The sequence below is a fragment of the Nyctereutes procyonoides genome, unplaced genomic scaffold, assembly GCF_905146905.1.
Source record: "Nyctereutes procyonoides isolate TBG_1078 unplaced genomic scaffold, NYPRO_anot_genome, whole genome shotgun sequence".
Classification (NCBI taxonomy): Eukaryota; Metazoa; Chordata; class Mammalia; order Carnivora; family Canidae; genus Nyctereutes; species Nyctereutes procyonoides.
In genome coordinates, this window is record NW_026575037.1 from 18,704,772 (window position 1) to 18,730,438 (window position 25,667).

General features: G+C 43.6%; 1 protein-coding gene across 1 annotated transcript; it reads right to left on the reverse strand.

Annotated features, from left to right (window-relative positions):
- UTP25 (UTP25 small subunit processome component) lies at positions 1-24,942 on the reverse strand. The gene is made up of 12 exons (XM_055319309.1): positions 24,292-24,942; positions 22,465-22,504; positions 20,739-20,985; positions 18,573-18,740; positions 16,382-16,470; positions 14,236-14,646; positions 12,215-12,434; positions 10,158-10,360; positions 8,835-9,017; positions 8,584-8,696; positions 7,544-7,789; positions 1-589 (listed from the first exon to the last, which is right to left on the reverse strand). Exons 1-12 carry the CDS (start codon positions 24,408-24,410, stop codon positions 346-348), a joined length of 2,283 nt encoding a protein of 760 aa, XP_055175284.1. The 5' UTR covers positions 24,411-24,942; the 3' UTR covers positions 1-345.
- Positions 24,943-25,667: the final 725 nt, after the last annotated feature.

The window sequence follows — 25,667 nt, forward strand, 5'->3', positions numbered from 1 at the left end:
AACAGGCAAACCTGAAAGACTTTATCAAGTACAATAGAGAATAAAATAACAATAGAAGAATTTATAGCTTACAAAAAATTTCACAAGTAGAAGTTTTTCCTTCTATCAGTCTTTTGGAATTCTATTAGCTCTCTCCCGAGGTCTGAGAGATGTGACCAAAATTTGGTTTACATTTAACTTTTCAGGGACACATGACCTGAAAAGGAAGAAGTATCCAATATGATACTGCCTGATGCTCCTCTTCTATAGCAGTCCTTCTCTTGTGTAAGTGATCAGAACTGGGTCCAAGTGGCGCAGCATCAGCATTATATATCCCGCCAATACCATTTCCTGTCCAACAAATTCTCATCTTTCTCCAGTAATGAAGAGGTGGACGTTCTTCTTGGACTGCAGCATCTGTGCAGCCCGTGTCACACCAACCACAGCAGCCAACCTCTGGGCATCATACCTGGAGTAGAGGACAGTGCAAGTCCAGGCGGCTTCCTCTCCTCTGCTGGTGGCTTTCAGCATGTTACAGACTTCACTGTAGAAGTGGGAGTAAGTTGGCAGTTCATAGAAAATCAGGTTCCTGATCCCTTTTATGGTATACCTATTAAAAGGTGAAAGAGAGACTAGTATCTGTCTACTTGAGAAAATTTGTGGAAAAGCTACCTAAGAGTTTGACAGGGGCAGAGCTCACTCTTGCTGCTCCATGCTCAAGGAGGAAGATAATGCCATAAACAACCAACAGACCAAAGGTTATTTTAATTTGACTTGGAAGGACTTATTCTGTGGCAACATATTTGAATTCCTAATGTTTGGCTTGATATATTGATAAATTTGCTTTTTTTGAGCCTACTCTGGGTAGACTGAGGCAGACTAGGACTGAAGATCTGTCACAGAAAACTTCAAAAGCAAACACTTAACAACTCAACACTGCCCTTAGTATAATCAGACAAAACAGAATGTTCTGTAATGGAGAGGAAGTCAGACCCAGTATGTAAAATAAACTGCATAAACTGTAAATGCATTCCCATCAGTCTTTTCTTGTCACTCTGTAGACGTGTTAACTCCATAGCAGATGTCCCAAGTTCATCCATTTACAAAATCCTGCCTGAGGATCCATTAGGCATTATGGAAAAGCAATTAGTTTCAACAGCTTATGCACTTCTTTCCCTGCTGCAGTGCTCACAGTGGTGGTGGTGGTGGGGTATAGACCCCAGGGACTCACCGTATGGTTTGGGTTGAGGTCAATTATTCCCTCTGGGGCCCCATAACAAAAGATTTTATAGTTGACAAGGTTCTGATTTTTCCTGTTAAAACTCTCTGATAGGCTGCTGTTAGACTCCCTTGGGAGTTTTATTTTATTCCCAGAGGATAAGCCTTCCTTGTCTTCTCATCCCATGGATCATCTGACCCTTCTGGCAACCCTAGTCTTCCAAACTTTAATTGCAATCCACTATGTGGCTCACCTTTTAACATTATCATAAAGAAGAAATTCTAATGGCTAATGAATAAATCCTGTTCTACCTCACTAGTTATCAAAACAAACAAAAATAAATATGAAGTTCCACTTCTGCTTAGTATACAGTAAACTCAAGAGGATATTGCTTCCACACTAACAAGAAAAAGCCACCTAACCTAAAAAAGCATTCCTTTTCTTGAGCCTAGACAGCTGATGTCACAACTCAACCAAGTGAACTGATTCAAGGGTGCGCTTGTATATGTTTAATTCCTGGTTTCTCAGTGGGGAAGAAAGTGCTAAGAGTGCTGATTTGAAGCAGTTGCCAACTTCTGTGGTGTAAATACTCCCACCATGGCCAATTTCAAGCTACCAGTGTCATGGTGCTGGGCTCAGGGGCTGGGAGGAGATGTGCAACCTGATCTCAAGAGCCAGCTTACCAATAACTGAATTCCAAAGAGGACAAAGCTCACTGCAGAGACAGGACCCATAACTACTCCACTTTGAAGGAGCACAGGAGGAAGAGGGCACCTGCCAAAAAAGTGGGTAGCAAGAAAACAGCTATACTCTGAACAAACTCTTAAAGGGCAAGTGTGGTTCTATGTGACAGTTCAGAATCCCTGGGATCTGTTTATACTCACTCATGAATTCTTTTCCACAGGCCTCCACTAGGAGTCCTGGAGAAAGATGGGAGGCAGGACAGAAGACCTGAGAGAGAGACCCCTTTGGTGAAATGTCTCACTTCCCAGACCCCTATCCATATGAAGCAGAAGTGCAAAACTGACCAGAGGGGGCAAAGGTCAACTGCTGTTGGGAGGAGGGTAATAAAGCAAGTTATCTGGGGTGGTAAAGCCCCATCCCATCCTTTCCCATAGTAGGACTTAGACCCAATAGAAAGCAACAGCAAACTGCCTCTGGGGAAAGGGCACAAAATCCACTCCAGCCAAGATCCTGCACTGACAGAAGCAGAGATCTACCACCACCGTGGGAGAAGCAGGAAACTCTCTTCTACCAAGACCCCTTACAGATAAAAGACCAGGTTCTGCTGCCATGGCGTGTGCTGCAGGAACACTGAGAAGGCCCCGCTTCCACAGCCCAGAATGAAAGGGCCTGCCTAGAACGAAGTTACACCAAGAGAACCCCAACCCCACCTCAAGTCTTGCAGGGAGTAACAAGCAAGAGCAGCCCACCGCCATGGGAGGGGTTAGAGTGGAGGGAGACCCCCTCCGCTGGCACAGGGGTACAGGGCTTGGTGAAAGCCAAGAAGATTTGAACCCTGAGAAAAGACCCAGGCCTCACACTAAGCCACTGTGTGCTAGAGGAATTTGAAGTCTGTGGAGTCTGGAGGGTTAACTATAGTAACAACCAAATCCTGACTAGATTCACAAATCCCACACTAGTGGCCTGACAGTCAGAGGTGTACCTGGACCTCAGCCTCTACGTTCAGTTGACAATTATGAAAAAAAACAACAACAACAAACAAACATGAAAATGCAAGAAAAAGACATTAAAACATTGATGTTATCATTGGGTTATCAAGTGAGGTTTTGCAGAAAATAGGTGAATGGAGTATAAATTATCGTGTGTGTATTCTGGGGAGGGGAGACAAGATATGGGGAAGATCGTAGGGAGCAAATAAGCAGCAATGTATAATGAATTTTTCACCGTGTACAGATTTTGAGCTAACGAGTTTTCCTCTTCATGTTCATCCTAATGAAATAACTAGGCAACTACGCCATCAACTATGCATATGGATATTTGTGGCACTGTTGTATATAATAGAACAATTTTTTTTTTAAATCTATATACCCATTAAAAGGAAACTGGGCTAATTATATATCCATACAACGTAATACTACGTAACCATTAAGAAGGATTCAATACACATCTAACAAACTACTTATTAATTAAATAGAAAAGATACCTTACAATGGAGAGATCTAGCAGACCCACCTTGTAAGTGATTACATTTAACATCACCAAAAATGACATAAACTGACATTATGTGCTACTGACAAGATGCAGTGGAAAGTATACAATATCCTCTATGTAGAGTTCTTAGCAAAGGTATTTAACCTAAGTCAGTGGTTCCCAAACCTTGTTGCACTTTGAATCACCTGTTTGTAGGTGTGAGGTATCTATCCTTCATCCCCACTCCCAGACACAGGGATTTAAATGGCACTGGAACATGACTCGGGTATTTGAATCTTTAAAAGCTCTCCGAGGGGATTCTAATGTACAGCAAAGTTTGGGAACCACTGATCTAAATATTAAAAAACAATTACACAATCCAGACTCTGGGACATTCTAGAGGAAACTGGATTGGACTCTTCAAAGAATGTCATAGAAAAAAATGAAGCAAGAGAATTATTCTAGATGAAGGTTTCTTTAAGCTCAGCACTACTGACATATTGAGCCAGATAATTCTTTGTTGTGGGACTATCCTGTGCACTCTGGGATATCCAGAAGAATCCTCACCTCAACCCACTAAAACCACTACACCATTAGAATAACCCTTCAGTTTTGATGACCAAATGTCTCAGCAAAACCGCCCCTAGCTGAAAATGGCTAAGACAGACTAAAGAAACATTAACCAAATGTAACATATGATCCTTAACTGAATCCTGGGTTAGGGAGTGAAACAGCTATAATGGTCAATGTAGGGAAACTAGGAAAATCTGGATACAGACTATGTATCAGATGATATTACTGTAGTAGTATCAAGCGGAATGATAATGGTATTGGTTAGAGAAAAGAATATTCTTGTTTTTAGGAACTACATGCTGAATGATTTGGGGATTCAGTGCCATGAAGCCTTCTGTAGTTTATTTACAAATGGTTCAGGAAGGAAAAATAAGACTCAAATGCTAACACCTGATGAAGCCCAAGTAAAAGGAGTTATAGATGTTCACTATTAGTCTTATGATTTCCTTTGAAATGAAAATCTTTCCAAATAAAATGTTGGGGGAAGGGAGGATGTGACAAAGCTACATACATCAACTTAAAAATGCACCCATAAGCTACAAATATACATGCCAAAGTGTTAACATTTTAAAGTCGTTTTTCAATAAGCACATACAAGATATAAAAGAAAAAAATCCCAATGAGTACAATGTGATCCCAATGTAATATTTTCAAAAAAGTGTGTATACACGTGTCTATGTTCATGTGCACCTATTTTTCACGTAGAAAAACGGGAAAGAAATATACCAAAATGGGTATTAATATCCAAGCAGTGAGATTCCATTTTCTTTTTTTTAACCTAGATTTTCCAAATTCTTTACAATAATTGTGTAATATTCTTAGAACCAGAGTACTTTTAAAACAAAGCACAAAACCAATTCCAGTAAGTGTTATATTTAAAAAACCAAGAAAATCTCTCTCAGTTTCAATTCTCCCACAATAGAGACTAGTTATCTTCTGGAAATAGTGAACGTGGTGAGGGCTTCTTCAGAGGGGCAGTCAGTGCCAAATCTCCTTAATCTTCAGCATCCCTTCCCTTCTTCCTCCCTTGGTACAGGCTTTGGGTATTCAGTGACCCCTACAAATATGACCAAGGGGCACCTGGGTGACTCAGTCAGTTGAGCACCTGACTCTTGGTTTTGGTTCAGGTCATGATCTTGGGATCCTGGGATTGAGCCCCGCATCAGGCTGGGTGGGCTCTGCATCCAGCACAGCTGCTTGCTTGTCCCTCCCCCTCCCCCTCTGCTCTTTCCCTCAATCATGTGTGAGTGCTCTCTCTCTCAAATAAATAAAATCTTAAAAACAAAAAATAAAAACACACAAATATGATTGAACAGCTGGATGGGACCTTAAACTAAGGACAAAGGACATTCTGGATGTCTAGCTCACCTACCAATTGTGAAAGATAAATGAGGCACCCACAACTGATTTGAAAGGATAGCTCCTCCACACTGTCTATAAAGATGGTAAACTACTTCCAGAACTGGGACTCTCATGTAGGGTAGGTGGGGTGTACTCAGAAACACCCCAGCAGCCTTCACCAATCCCATAAATCCCACCTCCAGAGTTCTGACTTACTTCCCTGGTTGAAAAACCTCCCTGCTGTGGCAACCCAGTGATAATGCTCAGGGAAACCACTGTGAAGCATCCCATGCTCAGGCGGGCCGCCATGACCAAAAGCCTGTCCAACGCTAATTCTACTGGTTTCATCCCCCAATCCCACAAAAAAACAGACTCATCTTCAGGTTGAAAATGTTCTGGTAGCTCACAAATGAGCTGTGATGTTTCTAACACAGCCTACTTCCACAGAGAATATAAATACTGAATTTCAGAGTTGGATACTAAAGTTTAACATACAAGTACCTTCCCCATGCTCAAATCAAATCACAAAGGCACTGCAGATAAAAGCACCTATCTTCACCTTGGGGATGTCCCAAGGAAAGAAATCTATAGCTGGAAACACTGAGATAATTAGCAGTCTCGGGACACTGAAGCACATTATTTCTATTCATCTTAAATACAGGACGTACCAATTAACCAGACCCAAGGTATAGAGCAAGTGGTACATGCTAGGTTTGTCTTTATAATGATCTGGGGGCAAAACAGTTTGGTTAATACAGTGGTGTAAGCCACGGGACTGTCCTGCCGACTTGAGACATGACGCCCTCTCTCCTTGGAAAGCCGCTCTTTGAGAGCAGTCTTCCTCCCAGCCTAATTCATACTTGCTATAAACAATCACACTGGGAAGTTTTCCAATCCATCCACTTCACTTAAAAGGCTTGCTTTCATGTGTCAAGCTGATAGAAAACTAAGGGCTCTTAAGATCTGCTGAGTGCAAACTCCCCCAAAATATCACTTTCCAACATGAATGAAAACAACTTACTTGTTCCACAAAGCAAATAATGACACCAATAAGCAGGCATTCATTAACACTCTTTGGCCAAACAGCCCTGTGTAGGTGGCCAAGAATGCAGCCCAGGGAACACAAGTGCAGCCATTTCTCATCTCTCCACTCACAGATTGCCTAGTCAGCAGAATACCCAGAGAGGCCAAGTCATGTCAGCCTGCTCTGCCCTGGCTGTGGCAGGAATCCAGGCTGCTGGATTCCTCCCTCCCCGTCTTGGTAACGAGAGCACGTCTGGGGAGCACATCCTTACATGGGGCATAAATTAAAAGGCAAAGCAATGCCAACACGTGTCATCAGATATGCTCCAAAACCTGGATTGATTTCTGGCTTTTATGTTTGGGGTTCTCCAAGAAAATGTGCCCCTCGGTAGTATGTATGACTGAGAGTTAAACAGTAAAGGCAAAACATCAATTCACTGAACATTACTGCACATCAGGAAGGAAAAGATAATAGGATGCAATTTCCATCTCTATAGATAACGGGTTTAAAAAGGGCTTTTTCACTTGGCAGCAGAGACAGACTTGGCAAACAATGGAATACCTGACTTCTGGGGGCACAAATGGCTGCAAATAGTAACAGAAGGCTCAATATTACTAATGCTCTATTAGAATTTTTTTAAAAAAGCAAATCCAATTTGTTTTGTCAGACTCACAAAATGGGGAAGCCAAACAAATGCTGAAATCATTAAATATTCAACTCTAAGCCTTTCACCTTTTGCCTCCTGCAAACAGGGGGGCCCTCCCTCCAGGCTCCTGTGAGGAGGCATGTGTGCACCTCTTCAAAACACACTGTAACTTTTGGAACACTGACCTTGTGCTCAGCCTCCACCTCCCCAGACCACACAGTTCCTGATATTTTGTCTGTGCTTCCACGACAGTTCCTTTCCTTCCCATATTCACTTCAGTTGTGCCTACTGAGAAGTGTTCAACTCAATGATGTCTTTCTTGAGGTATACAACCACGGCTACAGGAAGTATCCCAAGTGTGGGCTCACTCCAGATCTACACACAGATTATACTATAATCACTCATTTGTCTCTACCTCTTCCAACAAGAGAAGAGACCAACCAACCAAGAGTCTGCCCAGTTCCAAAAGTCTCTAGCTTCTCTGTACAAAGTAGAGTGAAAGAGGACCTCACAGCACCACAAAGACCACCATGCACTCAGAAGCAGGCCATGATTTGCAATACATTTCCCCTCCTAAGAGGACACTCAAAACCCAGCACTACTTTACCTTTTGTAGAAATGGAAGCGCTCTGTGAGGAGCAAAAACTGCTTCTCTCCTTGAAGGAAGAAGTGTCTGGCCCTGGAAATACCAGACTTCGGAGTGTACTCGCAGATGTGGGTGAAGTTCAGTTCTTCCTTCTTGAAGTAGTTTCGGAGGCGCACGAAGTCAAAGTAGGAGGGGACATAGATGAGCGTATGAGACATGACTGCATCACGATACTGAGGCAAAATCTTGTTCACAAAAAAATTAAACCTGATTTGGAAAAGCAAAGGGCAAAGTCAATGATTTAGAGATTAGCCCACAGTGTCATCACTAACTGCGTTACCCTGGGCAAGTCACAATCTCCTTCCACCTCCTGCAAAGAGGCCAATCTGGCTTACCTCATCACAAAGAGCTAACGTAAGAATAAATAAAATAAGTGGTAACTATTCACTGTAAAAAATAGAGGTGATGCCAGTGTATCCCAGAGAATTACTCCAGAAATAGACAAGCACACCATTCATTCATTCAGTGGTTAATCAATCAACAAGTAATTACTGAACACTTCCCATATGCAAAGTATCTTTCTCCTACCATGGTCCCCTGATGAAACACAATGAAGAGACAGGGGAAATAGAGAATTAGAAACACTGGAACCTTGATGTTTGCAGGAGCCAAAAGGTGAAAGGCTTACAGTCGAATATTTAAAGGTTTCAGTGTTTGCTTCTGGGCATTAGTCCTTGTCCTGAAGGGATTACAATTAAGTTGTTGACACGGAACACTTAGCAGTATCAAGCAGTGTTAATTTAAAAAATGCCACAATCTTGTGGGAAGAACCTCTGATTTACAGTACTAATGCTGCCACTAACCACCTAAGAGAACCAGGACAAAGTACCATTCCTCTCTGGGCTTCAGTTTCTTCCTGTATCAATGATGATTGGGTTCTATGATCTCATCAGTAAAACTGACATGGAATCCAATTTTAAATTTGTATGCCAAGGCTAAAAACTTCTCTGTACCCCCGACGTGTCCAACAGGACTAGAGAGAGAGAGAGAGAGAGAGGTACCTGGCATCAATCACCGAAGCTACATTTTCAGCTTCCATCCTCTGGAAGACATGTGGAAGCTGCACCAGGACATGGCTGATGGAGCCAGTTATTGGGACGTTCCTCACAGCCACCTGCCAGGAATTGATGAGAAAGTTAGGAAGCAAGTCATCCCCACTACTGACCAAATGCCTTCCTTCCCGTATGCCTCATGACCCAAACAGTATACAATGCTTCAGGAAGACCCAAAGAAACAAGGAGAGCATGCCCACCTGGCCTTGGAGATTGACGCAGTACTTGCTGAACACGGAGTTGATCTGGGCATCCTGCAGGGCCCCAAAAAGCAGAGTCTGGCGATAGTACTTAGACCAACTATTAAGGCTCCACATCCTCACTCGGGAGAAGTCCACCCCGTGTGAATCCAAGGGCAGTAGGTTCATGTGGTTCATCAAATGCTTTGAGCAGAAATAACACTACCATTAATTTTTATGGAGGATGTACCTGTTGACACTAAGCATTTTACAAGTCTGTCATCTTATTAACCCCATGGAGTATGTATAGTCAAATTCCAAATTACATCAGAAAATCAAGGGTCAGATGGGTGTGAATCGCCTAGTTAGCTGAACACCCCCAACAGAAAGCTAAGCTAAAACTGGCTACCTCTTAGATCTTTCAAAAAATGGTACCTACAGGAAAATTCCTTTGAAAGGAACTTCTGAAATGCCACCCTGGTCATTCTATGGGTTCCTCAGTCCCAAATTTGGACAAGAAGGGAAATGCCATGGATACCATAGCCATTGTTCTTCAGTGGCCTGGTTTTCAAAAAATGAGGAGATCCTAGAGCCACCACATGTGCCGTTTCCTCAAATACATTGACATGCCTTTTCTATCTTAATTGTATTTTCACCTTAAAATATATATTAAAGGATAACAAATACTCTGCATTTATTCACCACTTTATAAATTAAAGTATCCCCTTTATTTGCCCCACCTTCCTACAAGCCCTGGGACTGTAGAAGTGAGTTCTCACAAGCCTTAAAAAAACAAATCTATGGTTCTGTGATAAGGATTGTTCCAAAGCACGGTTGTTCAATCCTAAAGTGGACAACACTGCAGAGTATGCAGAAAAGGAGGAAAAAATTATAGCACAAGTTACATTAACAGGATAAAGATATCCTACATTTCTCTGTAAAACAAGATCACACATTAAGAAATCCTGAGTAATGTTTTCCCATTTCCACTGAAGGCCAAACAAAAAAGAATGAGCATAAACTATAGGAGGAATTATATTAGATGAAGGCATTCCAGGTCAGGAGGAACCAATCTACCAACCAGCCACACTAAAGTGACCTTAAGGCGAAGGAATCTTCTGGAGATTTGAAAATACTGGCAAGAATTTTTACTTCTCTGAATAATTATTGACCAATCTGTGTGTAGAAGAGAACCGAAAGGTTTTTTCAAACTGGAAAATGTGAAACATTTCCATTTCCAAACTGAGTTCTCATCTGGATTTAAGACTTTAAGACTCAAATCACTGAGCTCCTTCGCTCTCTAAACATGAATGTTGGCACTCTAAATGTGAATGACCACATTACCAGGACATGCTCCCAGTTCTGCATCAGATAAATGTCGGCTTGATCAATGATGAGCAGCTCAATAGAAGACAAAAAGTCAAAATCTCTCTTCTTTTCTCCTTCTGCACCGATGATGGTCCTCAAGCCCAGCGGGGAGGCAATGAGGATGTCGGAGGAGTAGAAGGGGGCATAGAGACGAATGCTTCTCTGGAGTATTGCCACGCCTACATGAGACAGCCAAGTACACAGCCGTCCATTATTTCCACCAAGCCATCAGCTGCTACCCACTCACCTTGCATTGTTGACCTTCACGTCTTTCCCCTTAGCACATGACCCATGTTCAAATTGTTTTCCTTACTAAAATAATCATCCTCCTCTTGCCTCTATGGTCCTGTCTAGCTCTCACTCTCTTCCTTCCCTTTCCGCTAAAACCTCTCCAGAGAATGGTGTCTGCTTAGAAATCTCTCACTCGGGACGCCTGGGTGGCATTTGCCTTCAGCTCAGGGCGTGATCCTGGGGTCCAGGATGGAGTCCCATATGGGGCTCCCAGCAGGGAGCCTGCTTCTCCCTCTGCCTATGTCTCTGCGTCTCTTGTTGTCTCTCATGAATAAATAAATAAAATCTTAAAAAAAAAAGGAAAGAAAGAAGAAAGAAATATCCTACTTGTTCCTCAGTACATCACAATCTGGCCTGATTCTCAGGACTCCACTGAAAGGACTCTTGCCAAGGTCACCAAATCAAAGATACTTCAATGTTTGTTACAAATGCATGAAGCAGCATATGGAACACATCCTCCTCAAAATGTTCTTTTCCTTCCTGGTAATTTCCATTTCTTTAATACTCACTTCCTCTTCTAGCCCTGACCTGGCTCATATCTATCTTTTCAGATCCAAACAGCTCTTCCACAAGTCTGTGATTTGGCTCTAAATTCCAATCACACCTTACATAAGCTTATGGGCAATAAATGGTTAAATTTATTCACTAACCATAGCTATAACGCCATCTTCACAAAGATCTGTATTTCCAGCCCAACTTTTCTTTCCTGAGCTCAAAACTGACATATCAGCAACTGGCAGGACACCTGCACATGTTTAAAACTAAACATCTACTCTTGCAAAAAAAAATATAATTAAATAAATAAATAAATAATAAAAAACAAACAAACAAAAAAAACATCTACTTTCGTGCCCCCTACTTTGGTGCACCTGACACTCCAGCCATGCTGAAGCCTTTGTAGATCTTTGGTCATACCCGGCTTATTGACCCTGATGCCTCTGCAAGTGCAGTTTCCTCTCTAAAACCTTTTCCTGCATTCTCACCACCCCTCCTTACAACAGAAATCTTAGTACAAAAATCACTTTAAACACCCCCAGATCATCCACTGCATCCTCTGATCAGCACTTACCAATCTGTACTGTTTGCCCATTAGGCTGGATTTCCTTAACAGCAAGAACCACAACTTTTATTTCTATATCCTCAGCTTCTTAGCAGTACTTGGTACAAAGTAGACGCTTAATGCATGTTTTTTTTTTTGAATGAGCTTATGTGGCGAAAAAACATTTTCCTAAGAATTTACTCTATCAATATACAACCAAGTATATGGGAGCTGGTTGAGACAAGCAAAGATGTGACAAGTTGGGTAGCAGTCGATAAGTCCTGAGTGGAGACAATTCAGGGTAGGCACTCTCCATGGCTGGAAGAAGGGAAGTCCACCACTGCACATGGACACCCAGTTTATTCAGCCTCCCCGGAGGGACCCTCTAAGGCCCTATCACTTCCAACTCCCCCTGTAGCATCAACTACTAATTCTGGATGTGCTGAGACATTTCTGCCTTAAATGTGCATGTGTTTTTTTACATACAGTCTCAGAGATGCTCCACCCTGAGCCAAGTGTCCACCCTATTAGCCAGGCAAGACTTTCTTCCCTGGCAGACAAGATGTCCCAAATGCACCCGGGTCCTGTTAGGAGGACATCTCACCCCACTGAGAGAATGCCCAATTACCAGCTTCTAGCCTCTAGTCATGTGAACCACATACCACAGGTCTTCAGGGTTTGAATTAAAACAAGAAGGAATTACCAATCCGAAAGTGGTCATCGATGTTGCCGACAAACACAGCTTCATAATCCTCAGGCCTCTTCAGGTTGGGTGGTCTCTCCTCAGGATCTGAGCCATACTCTCCCTTAAACCTCTTTTTATTGCTCACAATTATTTTCTTCTTGCTGTCACCCTCAAGGAGGCTGATGAAGAGCTGCACCACCCGCAGAGCAGCTTCTCGGAAGGGCACAACTATCAGCACCTACGGAGAAAGCCACAACAGCCTCAGTGGGACCAGCGGAAGGGTCTGCAACTGTGGTCAGCCTGCTGAAGACATGGTGCTAAAGAACCCTCCATAAAGCAGCAGGCCCTGCAAGGGCTCACATCTCAGCCACCTCCTTTGCACAGGACCAGGTTCAGGACTACAAACTAAGCACCTCTCATATCCACAGCACTGTGTCCTATGGACTTTAATCTAATGGCCCCATGAGAGGCAATTCCCAACCAGAATGTGGAAATATCTTTCACGATTAAGTCAATGCCTTTAACAGGAGTCCACTAGCAAAAATCCAATATAAACATACAAGTGTCAAGGAATGTTACTCATTTCTGTCTCGCACAGAACTTACTACAGTATTTTTATGCATAAGCTGCAAGGGATAAATAAATGCTGAATAAATGAATGAATTAGGAAAAAAATTTAAAAATAAAACAAAAAATAAAATAAATGAACTAGGTATAAGTAGAGAACAAATAAAGCTGGTAAGGAAAAGGATTAACGCATCTAATATATTTCCTAGCACGTTTTTCAGAAATGATGATAAAGCATTTCTGAAATGAGATCATATTTCAATGGGAAATGTAGGACTCAGTTTTCCTAACATTTCCAAAAATGCTTACAGTTACAACGGGTGAGAATAAAAATAGAATATGCTTAACAAACAATAAATTTCTCATTACCCTTCTGTAAATATCAACAATGTAAACAACCCCTGTCAGAGCCCACAACTCATCAAATTCTAAATGTGCTTCATGGGTAATCTGACTCATTGTTTTCTACAACTCTAAATGGAAACAGATAAACTTATAATCCTTATTTTTAAGACTCTGAGACAGTTTCCCAGAAAGAGAGCAAGCACAGCCACAGGGGCATAGTGAGTCAGCCTGGTACAGTGCAGCACCAAGGGCCCTAGATTGAAGAGGGCCAAGTTACTGCTGTCCCAGCTGTGACAATAAGTATCCAGGCTTCAGCTTCCCCAGTTATCATATAGGGGGCCAGACTAAAAAATGTCTAAGAGCCACATCAGTACTAAGCCCTAGAATCCTATTAGACTCAGTGAAACAGTCTAAAAAGATGAGACTTCTTCAATATGGAGGGATACAGGTTAAGGAGGTGTGGGGAATGGAAGACACATGATGTAGGCACATAACAGGAGTAATGTGGGCACAATTAAAAGACATTTCCTACCAAAGTCCCACATCCACTGGAACTTAGGCTTATGAGCCCAAATAAAGGTAATCATCACTTTAGGCAGCGGTAAGTATACAATGGAAAAACAGGAATTTCTGTTTCCCAAGAATTATTTATGTGTGTGGCTCAGTAATGAAAATTCTTGGTTCTAATCCCATCTCTGCTACTCATTTCCTGGTTCTCTTCAGCAAGGTCCTCTATGAATCTGGGTCTCTGTCCATAGCTGCAGTATTTAGAGATTGGATAAAAGGCTGGCTAAGGTTCCAACCATTTCTGACAATCACAAAGAGATTTACAATGGAGTGTCATTTATGCATGCTCAGGGTTATCTCAAGAATTATCATAGAGGAACCTCTCACAAGTTTCCAGTTAAATCCAGTTAGAAACAGTCCATTGAGCTGTCTGCTGCACTGCTCTGGCACCACCTGGCCCATCTAAGGTGTTCACTCTTGGACTCATTCATTATTCCAGTATTTGTTATCATTAAAATACCTGAATATCTGCCAAGTGCCAGACACCTATATGGCAGAGTCAGAAGCCTCCTTCTGGAGGACAATGCTCTCCTGGACGAAGCTCTCCTGCTGCCACTCACCTTGGGCCTTGTTAGCCCTTGGTCTCTGAAGTCATCATCGTCACCCACCCCAAGCTTCTGACTGCGACGTCTGCTATTGTTACTAAGCACCTGGGCATTGGCTTTGAGGACATGATTTATTGCGTGTAGGCAGTACACATGGCGAATCTCCTCCCCATTCTTCAGGGCAGTCCTTTCTGGGTAGAATAGGTCCTGGTAAGAGTTCATAATTAAGAAGAGCTCTTTCTGGAGGGGTGTGAAGGGGCTACTTGATTTGGAGGGACCAGAGAGGAACTGGCTGTTGGTCTTGGTCCAGGTGGATTCCAGGGGCTTCTGCAGATGAAGTGACTTTAAGTCAACGTCCTTTGAGGGTTTAAATGTTTCCAACTTCTGAAACTTGGATGAAAAGACAAGCTGGCCCAATACAGGCCACTAGGAAAGAGAGAGAGATCAAGAGCTAAGTTAGAAATCTCTTCAATACATTACTTTCACACAGTACTTTCTAATTTACCAAGCTCTCTCCGATGTATCAGATTACTTCATTTAATCCTCACTGACAACCCAGCAAGGTGGACACTATAATGCTTGTCTTATAGTTTAGGGAAGCAGAGGCTCAGACATTATAGGATTCAGACAAACTTTACCTAGGAGAGCTAGAGCTCAAGGTTTCTGACTTCCAACCTGAGCTCTTCACTAGGTCAGTATGTCCCAAACCATTCGGTGGAATATGTTCTAAGAAATCAAAATTCATTCTAGAAAAAAAAAGGGGGGGGGGGCTCCATGGTCAAATAACTTTGGTAAACAACACAGAAGCTAATACCCCTTACAGAGAGTCACAATGTATATTAGATACAAAAGGTTCTGCTGAGTCCTATGACAAGAGCTCTGTTCTATTGTATTTAACTTCAAGTCTTCCAAATTTACTTGGGTATGAAATAAATTTTTTGAGATACAGCCATTAAAATCCTAAAGCATATATATATATATTTGTGTGTGTGTGTGTGTGTGTGTGTGATGCCAGTATGAGTGGGAATTTTTGCATCGTAACAAAATCGCTGATCTCAGAAAAAAAAAAAAAAGATGATCTCAGCAATAAAAAGAAATGAATTATTAATATGCCCCAAGAACTAGAGGTGGATCTCTAGGAAACTATGCTAAGTGAAAAAAGCCAATCTGTAGGATTCTTTTTATATAATGCTTTTGTAATGACAAAATTATAGAAACGGAGAACAGACTAGTGGTTACCAAGGATTAGGAATTGGGAGGAGGGGGAAGGGTGTGGTTTTAAAAGGGCAAGCAGAAACAAGAGAGATCTTTATGGAGCTGGGAATGTTCTCATCTTGACTTTGGTGGTGGATAAGGGGAACCTAGACCCGACAAAATAGTAAAGAACTACAGATACACACAACAGAGTAGGAGCAAAACTGGGAAAAGCTGAAGAAGACAGAAGCGTGTCAATGTCAATTTCCTGGCCCTGATACTGTAAAACAGTTTTGCCGAGACACTACCACTGGAGGAAACTGGGCAAAGGGCATAAGGGATGTCTTTGTGTTATTTCTTAAAAATGTAGCTATAATTATTACTTTAGTAAAAATTTCAATTAAAAAAGAATGACCAAGTCTTAAAAACAGCATGAGCTGATAAAAAAAAAAAAAAAAACTAAACTAAAAAAAAACCACACAAAGCAGCAAAAATGGCTCCACACGAGTAACTTAGTTATGAACCTCTCTCAGATTTTTTGAACAAACCAACAGCAGCAGTAGCTACTGTTTTACTCAATATTTTCTATGTATGCCAGTAAACTACACCACTTCATTTTGAGGTAAGCATTACTGCCCCTCCTCTAACAGATGAGAATAGTGAAGATCAAAGAGGTAGATTGACTTGCCTTGGGTCATGTGACAGCATCTCTCAGATGCTGGTCCACACCCTGGTGGACCTGCCTGCAAAGCCATTCTTACCTGCTCCCACACTCCAGCTTCCCCAGGCCTCTCCCAGCTACACCTGTGCCACTAAGCTCTTCCAGCCTTCCTATCCTATGCTCCCCCATCAACTCTTCTACCACTGGTGTTTATCATACATTCGAGGAGAACGCCAAAACCCAAGACCACTGCCTAACTTGGAGCTTTACTTTCTTGGTGACCAGGAATGACTAGGCAACACTTACTTTTAGCTGGTGAGTAGTTCTGGGATTTGTGGCAACAGCCTGAATTTCTTTTTCTTTCAGTTCTTTGTTCACATGTTGTAGGAATGGATCTAATGCAGAAATCAGGACATGTCAGATCACTTGGGAGGAAAGAGCAGGCATTTTTTTGGTCTTCTCTCCAAACGACATACTCTTTTTTTCTCGATTTTAACTCATCCTTTTCCCCATCTTTGTTCCCCATCCTCTCTCCCAGCTCAAAAGTTTCTAACCGGTTCCTTTCCCTAAAGCATTTCTCTCATCACATTACTTCTCAGCTCAAAACCCTTGAAGAAGCTTCTCAGTCTGAAATTTGGGGCACTCTAGGATGTACACCTCCAAGCTACCTCTCCAATGTAAGTTTTGAATTATATGGCCCTCAAATCCTTCTGCCTCTGTGGGTTTTCTTCCTCTGATTAAAAATTCTATCCTTTCCTTCACTTCATTTTTGTAAATCCAAATACTATCAGTTTAATGTCACATCCTGACTACAAGAACTATTTTCCTGAAGCCTATTATGCCAGGCACAGCACTGGTTCCAATAAGAGGCCATCCATGGTGCCCTACAGACTGTCCCCAACCCTGCCCCCACCTACTCGCTGCAACACTGTAAGATCCCTGAGAGCAGGATCCATCCCTGATTTATCTTATATTACAGGACACATAGAAATGTTCAATACTCAACTGAGCTGAACAATGATCCAACTAGTAGTACCTACAGTCGAGGTTATCTTATCTTCAGTCCTCTGAGCTAGCCACCCAACCTTACGTTCCAGTCACTCATTAAGAAGCAGAGAAAAGTTAAATGACCTATGCAAGGATCCAAATGGCAAAACTTCAATGCAGTGCATTTTGTACTAAACACCCAGAAGCAAACTATAGGACATAAGAATCCTAGGTGCTAATATATCTGTATAGGCAAAACAACCAGAGAAATTTTAGGATACTCAAACTTCCTCATGTCTCCTCCAAGGTTCTGATTTTTTAAAAAATTTCCTTTCTTTTAGAGAGGGAGGATGGGCAGCCTGGGTGGCTCAGCGGTTTAGCACCGCCTTCAGCCCAGGGTGTGATCCTGGAGACCTGGAATCGAGTCCCATGTCGGGCTCCCTGCATGGAGCCTGCCTCTCCCTCTGCCTCTCTCTCTCTCTCATGAATAAATAAATAAATAAATAACTCTTAAAAAAAATAGAGGGGGAGGGAGGAAGAGAGAGTGCATGTGAACAACGGAGCATGAGGGGTGAAGGAGTCATAAGCAGCAGAGCGCCTGACACAGGGCTTGACCTCACAACCCTGAGATCATGACCTGAGTGGAAATCAACAGCAGGACGCTTAACCAACTGAGCCACCCAGGCACCACTTCTCCAAGGTTATTAAAGTTCTGATGGTTCAGAATGGGGTTTGTGCCCAAATTTTATCTACTACTTCTCCAGCACGATAACCAACAGAACAAAAGAGCCAAATAAGGATTAAAACATCAGCTTCATTAACGGTAGAGCTGGGTAGAAGAAGAACAATGAAGCCAAAAAAGGCAGTCAGAACACAAATGAGACCAATGTGACTTGCCCTCCAGGAACAAGCTGAGAAAGTGGACCTGAGAGAGAGAGCAGAGATCTGACTACACCTACCACACAGAGGCAGGCCTTGTCCTAGTCACTGCCACTGGGAGAGAGGCATGGCCAAGAGGCCGAGAGAGACTGGAGGGACAGAAGGAGCTTTCTGGCTTTGAAGGTGCTCCCCAGGTAATGAGGACCAAGGAGATTAGCCAGTCCTGAGTCTTACAAATCTGGAAAATTCCTACTCCCGTAACAAAGAGCAAATGAAGGGCACAAAGAAAAGTATAAAGTATTTTTCTCCTTTCTCTTCCTTCCCTGCGTGGGGAGAAAATCAGAAGTCTTCCCTTGACCCCAACGGTGGAAATACGAGGTCTGGGGAGCTGGCCTTCCCCACTTTCACTCCTAGGCTACCTGTCCTACTAAGTAGCCTCCTGACTCCCAGCACTGCCTCACCACTAAAAACCAAAAAATACCTTTGAGAAGTCTTTCTTCCCAGTTCTAGATATAGCTGCTAAAATGTTTCTATTGCTGCTCATTGCAGTAGCAAGAGATTTAACACGTACTAGCACACAAGCCCCCATGCTAAGCACCTGCTGAATTTGAACAATACACGCTGCTCTGACCTTGTGATACTTTCAGAGAACATGCGCCTTCACTTTCCTCGAGAAAATTGGTTTCCAGGCTGAAGAGTGACTCGTGTTTTGCATCTGTAAACTCCTCAAGGGATTCTTGTGATGTGCCAAGTGGCCCATCCCCATCTTTTCCTTCAGGGTCAGCAGGCAAAACCATACCTGTAATTTTGAGAAACATTTTGTAAAATTATTTAGGCATGAATATAATTATAGTTCTGTGAACAAGTAAAATTTAATTCCTTAGCCTAAATCAACACTGATGTTCATTGCTATTATTTACTTTTAAGGAAATACAGGTGGAAGATTTAAGTTTCAAAATTAAGCCTGATGAGTGAACCAGTTCCAGTTCTAGAACTTATTTTAAGATGATAACCAGACGAAGTACACTAAGATACACATATAAGGATGTTCAAAGAGGCACTGATTAAAACAAGAAATAACTGGAAAAATTGATTTCATCCTTTTCGATAGACACAATTAGCACAAGAGTGCTAATTACATTACCACATATCATTTACAATGAAATACCATGTAATTGAGAAGCTAACATGAATCCCTGATTATTCACATAGAAAAGGTCTGTGGTATACTATTAAAAAAAAAGTAAATTGCAAAAGTGGATGAGACCATTAGTATGTGTGCGCACACACACACACAACTATATATGTACATACTTGTACTCACACATGTATCCATAAAAAAGTAATCTGGAAAGTTATATAAAATGTTAAAGGTGTTCATTCGAAGGTGGTGAAAATATAGGTTAACTACACTATCCTCTTAAATTTTAACAGTAAGCACGTCACTTCTATAACCTAAAAAACCAAAAAAAAAAACAAAAAAACCAACCAAAAAACCCAAACTTCTCTTTTAAAAAAAAAATTTATTTATATGAGAAAGAGAGAGAAAGAGAGGCAGAAATACAGGCAGAGGGAGAAGCAGGCTCCTTACAGGGAGTCCAATGAGGAACTCAATCCTAGGTCTCCAGGATCACCCCCCACCCCAGCCGAAGGCAGACGACTAACCACTGAGCCGCCCAGGCATCCCAAACTCGAACTTTTCATTAAAAGAAATACAAAACAGGAAATAGAAAACAAAACAAAACCCTAAGTCTGAGGCAATGAATTTTTATCCTAGTAAAATTGATAAATTAAAATGTTAAGAATTATGTATGACCTTACGGTATAGAGAAAAAATATGGCTGCAAGGTAAACAGGCATTACCATAGCGAGATATAAAAAGGTACCCAGACACACTGACAACGCGATATGACTCCAGCAGTACCAACTCATGAATTACTGGTACATGAACAACTTGGATCAGTCACAAAAAACTTGAGGAGCCAAAGAAGCCAGACACAAAAGGGTACAGACTATATGCTTCCATTTATATGAATTTTTAGAACAGGCAAAACTAATCTTTAGTGAAAGGAAGCAGGTCAGTGGTTGACTGATGCCAGAGGGGGCAACCGACCATAAAAGAGTAAGAAGACATCTTTTGGAAGTACCGGAAATGTTCTGAATCTTGATTTTGAGAATTATAACATAGAGGATGTATCTGTCAAACTCACTGAATTGTACACTTAAAATAGGTACACTTCAATGTAAATCATACATACCACCATAAAGTTGGGTTTTAAAGTTAAAAGAAAAAAGCCACCTGAAGTCTGAATGAGAGAATTCCTTTAAGCTCTCAATCTCAGCTCTTCTCTGAAGCCCTCCCTCATTCACTCTGACAATGTGCAACCACTCCATGTCTCTTCAACGCCTCTTAACTGGCTGCTCCATACAAACCTGCTGCTTGACAATTTTTGTACAGTTTGTCTTCCATTAAACTTGGTTTCTCTAAGGGAGGGACAGTGATCTCTTTGAGACTGGCACAAAAACAGCATCATGTTCCCTTTCCTCTGAGTCAAGGGCTCTTTAACTAGGATTGATGAAATCCTGGAAATGGTAAGCAAAAATACTACTACTGCATTTTTCTGGCTATATGGTCTTGTGTTTTCACCAGATTTTCAAAGATATCACGGAATCAACAAGGTTAAGAGTCCCTGCTTTGGATCTATGTGCTTTGGTGCAACTCACACAGTACCCGGCACCGTGTTCACGGGGCAGATGTCCTGACAAAGGTGACCGAGCCCACACCAAAGAGACTTACTCTCCTGCACTTTGGTGGACTCGGCTGTTGTCTCTTTCTCCACGCTGACATCACTACCATCATCTTCACTGTTCGTTTCTGCCTCATCTACAGCACTGTCTTCTTCCTCTTCTTCTTCATCCTCCTCTTCCTCCTCATCCTCTTCTGATGCATTCTTTAATGTGGCGAGTAGTTTGTGGTACCCAGAAACTTGTTCTGGTTCACTCTCTGCTTCACTTTCAGAACCTGAAGCATCTGAATTCTCTGACTAAAAGGAAAATGGGAAATTTTATTTTTTAAAAATATTTGATTTATTTATTTGAGAGGAAGTGAGAATGAGTGAGGGTAGGGTTAGAGACAGTGAGAAGCAGACTCCCTGCTGAGTCTGGGGCTCATCCCAGGACCCTGGGATCATGACCTGAGCTGAAGGCAGATGCTTAATTGACTAAGCCACCCAGCGGCCCGGAAAAAATGGGAAAATTTAAAACAGAAACATATTCTTGTTTCTGCCCTAAGATTATCATTAGGCCAAAAATAGAACAGGTTGAGACTTTCATAAATAAAAATTAGCTTTTCTGTAAATATGCATATCCTATCTACTCAATCATGCCTAGCCACAAAGTTATTTTTAAAAGCTAGTCTAGCAGGACGCCTGAGTGGCTCAGTTGGTTAAGTGTTCTGGACTCTTGATTTTGGCTCAAGATCACGATCTCAGGGTTGTGGGATCCAGCCCCAGTGTTGGGTTCTATGCTAGGTGCGAAGCCTCCTTAAAATTCTCTCTCCCCGTCCCCACCCCCTAAAAGTGCGTGACTGTCTTTGAAAAAAACAAAACAAAACAAAACAAAAAAGCTAGTCTAGCTGTGATTCTAGAATCTATTCATCTTCTTTGAAATGCTAATATTCTACATGGGAAAAAAGCAGGCTAAAAATAGAGCTTTTGGTTATAAGGAAATCTGATCTACCTGTCAGATATTTGGCATGCCCAACAGAGCAATAGGAAAATTACAATACAACAAAAGAATGCATTTTTAGTTTGCTGTACTGAGCTAGGAACTTTGTTCAGTTTGCACTGTTTGTGGCTCCCTCTATGTTGAGTAAACAAGACACTGCTAAGGATTCACCAAGAGCTCTCTGGTGAGTCTTCTTGGCAGGTTCTAGTAGGCTCAAGAATCTCAAACTCAGAAGCACCTCGATGGCTCAAGGGTTGAGTGTCTGCCTCGGCTCAGGGCCTGGCCCTGGGGTCATGGGATCAAGTCCCACATCAGGCTCTCCGCAGGAAGCCTGCTTCTCCCTCTGTCTGTGTCTCTGCCTCTCTGTGTCTCATGAATAAATACAATCTATTTTTAAAAAGTGTTTCAGGGATCCCTGGGTGGCGCAGCGGTTTGGCGCCTGCCTTTGGCTCAGGGCGCGATCCTGGAGACCCGGGATCGAATCCCACGTCGGGCTCCCGGTGCATGGAGCCTGCTTCTCCCTCTGCCTGTGTCTCTGCCTCTCTCGCTCTCTCTCTCTGTGACTATCGTAAATAAATAATAATAAAAAAAAAAAAAGTGTTTCAAACTCTATCAGTTATCACAATGGCATTATGACAGACATCTGCATTCAACACTAAGCAACATGACTAAATTAATGGCTTACATCTACAATCGCAAAGAGTGAAAATGTAGCCAGGCTTTTATTATCATTATATACAATCTTAAAATTAACAGCCAAGAACCACCTATTACTTAAAAAAGAATAAAAGCATTACCCGTTGATAGATCTGTGGTTTTGCCTCCTTTCCAGAAACCCTGAGAAGAAACAGGTAACATTAAACTCTAACTACTAGCACATTGCCATTAGTAAACAGTCTAACAATACAACTTTAAATGAAAAAGGCAGAAAATTCCATTATAAATACATTATAACTACGGTCATGTGAAAGCTACAAGTGCATTTGGGCAGGGATTGTAAGAATATCACAAACGACTAACAGACATGAAAAGTTTAACAAGGTCACATGACGAACACAGTTAACTGGCTCTCCTTGCAAAGAAGTATCAATTAAGCAAATAAAAGCCCATTTTCTAGCACATTTCTTTTTTTTTTTTTAATTTTTATTTATTTATGATAGTCAGAGAGAGAGAGAGAGAGAGAGAGAGAGAGGCAGAGACACAGGGAGAAGCAGGCTCCATGCACCGGAAGCCCGATGTGGGACTCGATCCCGGGTCTCCAGGATCACGCCCTGGGCCAAAGGCAGGCGCCAAACCGCTGCGTCACCCAGGGATCCCCTAGCACATTTCTTAATCATAATGCCCCTAACCGCTGGTGTGAAGCGGCCCAAAGCACAGTGGCGGGTGAGCAACAAGATGGGAACCGAGAGTCTGGATACGCGAGGCGGAGCCACAGGTACCGGTGCGCCGGTGTCCCCACTGTACCTGGAGAGAACACAGGTGTCCAAGGGCCCAGGCAATTCTTTACAACACGCACACACGCACACACGCACACACACACACACACACAAAATCTTAGGAAACCTCTCTAACGGCACAAAAACAAGCAGCCCAGCCCCACAGGAGGCGTGAGGTCTAGCACAAAGCTAAGGGGCTCCATGAAAGGCAGGAAGACTCACGAAGCCCATCTGAAGAACCCCATCTCTGGAGCCACCTGAACCCAGGGTGGGGGGTGGTGGAGGTGGAAGCGCGGGGGAGGAGGGGGGGAGGAGGAGGGGGAGCGTGGGGGAGGGGGAGGAGGGTGGGGGGGCGCTGTGGGGAAGCGCTGGGGGTGGAGCATGGGGAAGGGGGGAGGAGTGTGGGGAGGAGGAGCGCGCGGGAGCAGCACAGGGGGTGGAGCATGGGGAAGGGGGGAGGAGTGTGGGGAGGAGGGTGGGAAGCGTGGGGGGAGGAGCGTGGGGAGGAGGGTGGGAAGCGCGGGGGGAGGGGCGTGGGGAGGAGGGTGGGAAGCGCGGGGGGAGGGGCGTGGGGAGGAGGGTGGGAAGCGCGGGGGGAGGAGGGGGAGGAGTGTGGGGGAAGCGCGGGGGGGGACGTGGGGAGGAGGGTGGGGGAAGCGCGGGGGGGGGGAGGAGCGTGGGGAGGAGGGTGGGAAGCGCGGGGGGAGGAGCATGGGGAGGGGGAGGAGCGTGGGGAGGAGGGTGGGGGAAGCGCGGGGGGGAGGAGGGTGGGGGAAGCGTGGGGGGAGGAGCGTGGAGAGGAGCATGGGAAGCGCGGGGGGAGGAACGTGGGGAGGAGGGGGAGGAGTGTGGGGAGGAGTGTGGGGGAAGCGCGGGGGGAGGAGCGTGGGGAGGAGGGTGGGAAGCGCGGGGGGAGGGGTGTGGGGAGGAGGGTGGGAAGCGCGGGGGGAGGAGCGTGGGGAGAAGCATGGGAAGCGCGGGGGGAGGGGCGTGAGGAGCACAGGGTGTGGAGCGCAGGGGAAGGGAGGGAGGAGCGTGGGGGGGAGCGCTGCGGGGAAGCGCGGGGAGAGGGAAGGAGCGCGGGGGGGAGGGGAGGAGCGCGGGGGGGAGGGGGCGCGCGGGCCGCGGCAGCCGCGTCGGGACCCCGCGGAGAGGCGCCCCCCGCGCGCCGGGCAGTGGCCGCCACACCTGTCGTGGAAGGGATGCTCCTCGCCGAAATCCCGAAGGTGCTTCTTCTGCTTCTTAGTCAGGGCGTGGAGCAGCTGGCTCCGGCTCCGGCTCCGGCTCCGGCTCCCGCGTTTGCCCATAGCCGGAGCGTCCAGGGGCCCCGCCTTCCACCGCCTTCCACCGCTTCACCCCTTCCACCCGCGCGTCTCCCTCCCGCCCCCGCACCCGCGGAAGTCGCCCGTCAGCTCACTCACGCGGGGCAGCCCACGCGCTTTACGGCGGAGGCCGGGGGCCGCAAAGCAGAGCCGTTTCACGTCGTGCCCGTACGACGGGCGTTAGAACTTCCCGGCCTCGAGTCTGCCCTCTAGGGACGCTCTCTGGAAGCGCATGCACGGGCGCCGGCAGGTGCTGCGAGCGGCGGGAGGTGTGCGGGTGGCTGGGCGCGCTTTGTGCCTCGGTTGCGCTGGGGTGGGGTCCTCCCGCGGAGACGGGCGGCAGCCGAGATGGTCGAGGGTCCTGGCTTTGTGTCGTGCCGTGAATAAAAATACCAACCAATATTTAAGGGCGCATCTCACTTCATCGTCGCCGCGGTACACGCAGACGTCCCGTCTCTAAGCCCAATACTGCAGAGGAGGAACCTGAAACTGACGCTTAGAAAACACTGCAACCTAAAATTAAAATAAAAATAAAACCCGATAAAAAATAAATTTATAAAAAAATAAAATAAAATAAAATAAAATAAATAAAATAAAATAAAAAATAAAATAAACTAAATAAAATACAATGAATACAATAAATAAAACAAAAACAAAATAATAAAATACAATAAATAAAATAAAAAATAAAACAAATAAATACAATAACTAAAATAAAAAATAAAATAAATAAAATACAATAAAGAAAATAAAAAATAAAACAAATGAATACAATAACTAAAATAAAAAATAAAATAAATAAAATACAATAAATAAAAATAAAACAAATACAATAACTAAAATAAAAATAAAGAAAATACAATAAAATAAAAAATAAAATGAATAAATAAAATACAATAAAATAAAAGGAAGGTGTTACACACTAGCAAGAGAGGATGGGAAACTTGGTCTGAAGCGACCACAGGCTTTTACCCACCAGGGTCAGCCACCTGCCCGTGATCTATCAAGAACCCAGATGCAAGCTCAGATAACCGCCCTCACCCCCACTCCTTATTCTAAAAGTATTGGAAGAGCCCCTAGACACAAAGCTATGCCGACATTCATCATGATAGGAGAGCAGAAACACATCCAGGGACTTTCCCCAAATCACCCAGAGTCAGTATTAGAGAATGCCACAGAAGTGAATTAAGTGTCTCAAAACTGCCCTCGGGCAAAGGGGGGTGGAAAACCGTGTTCAGGTGG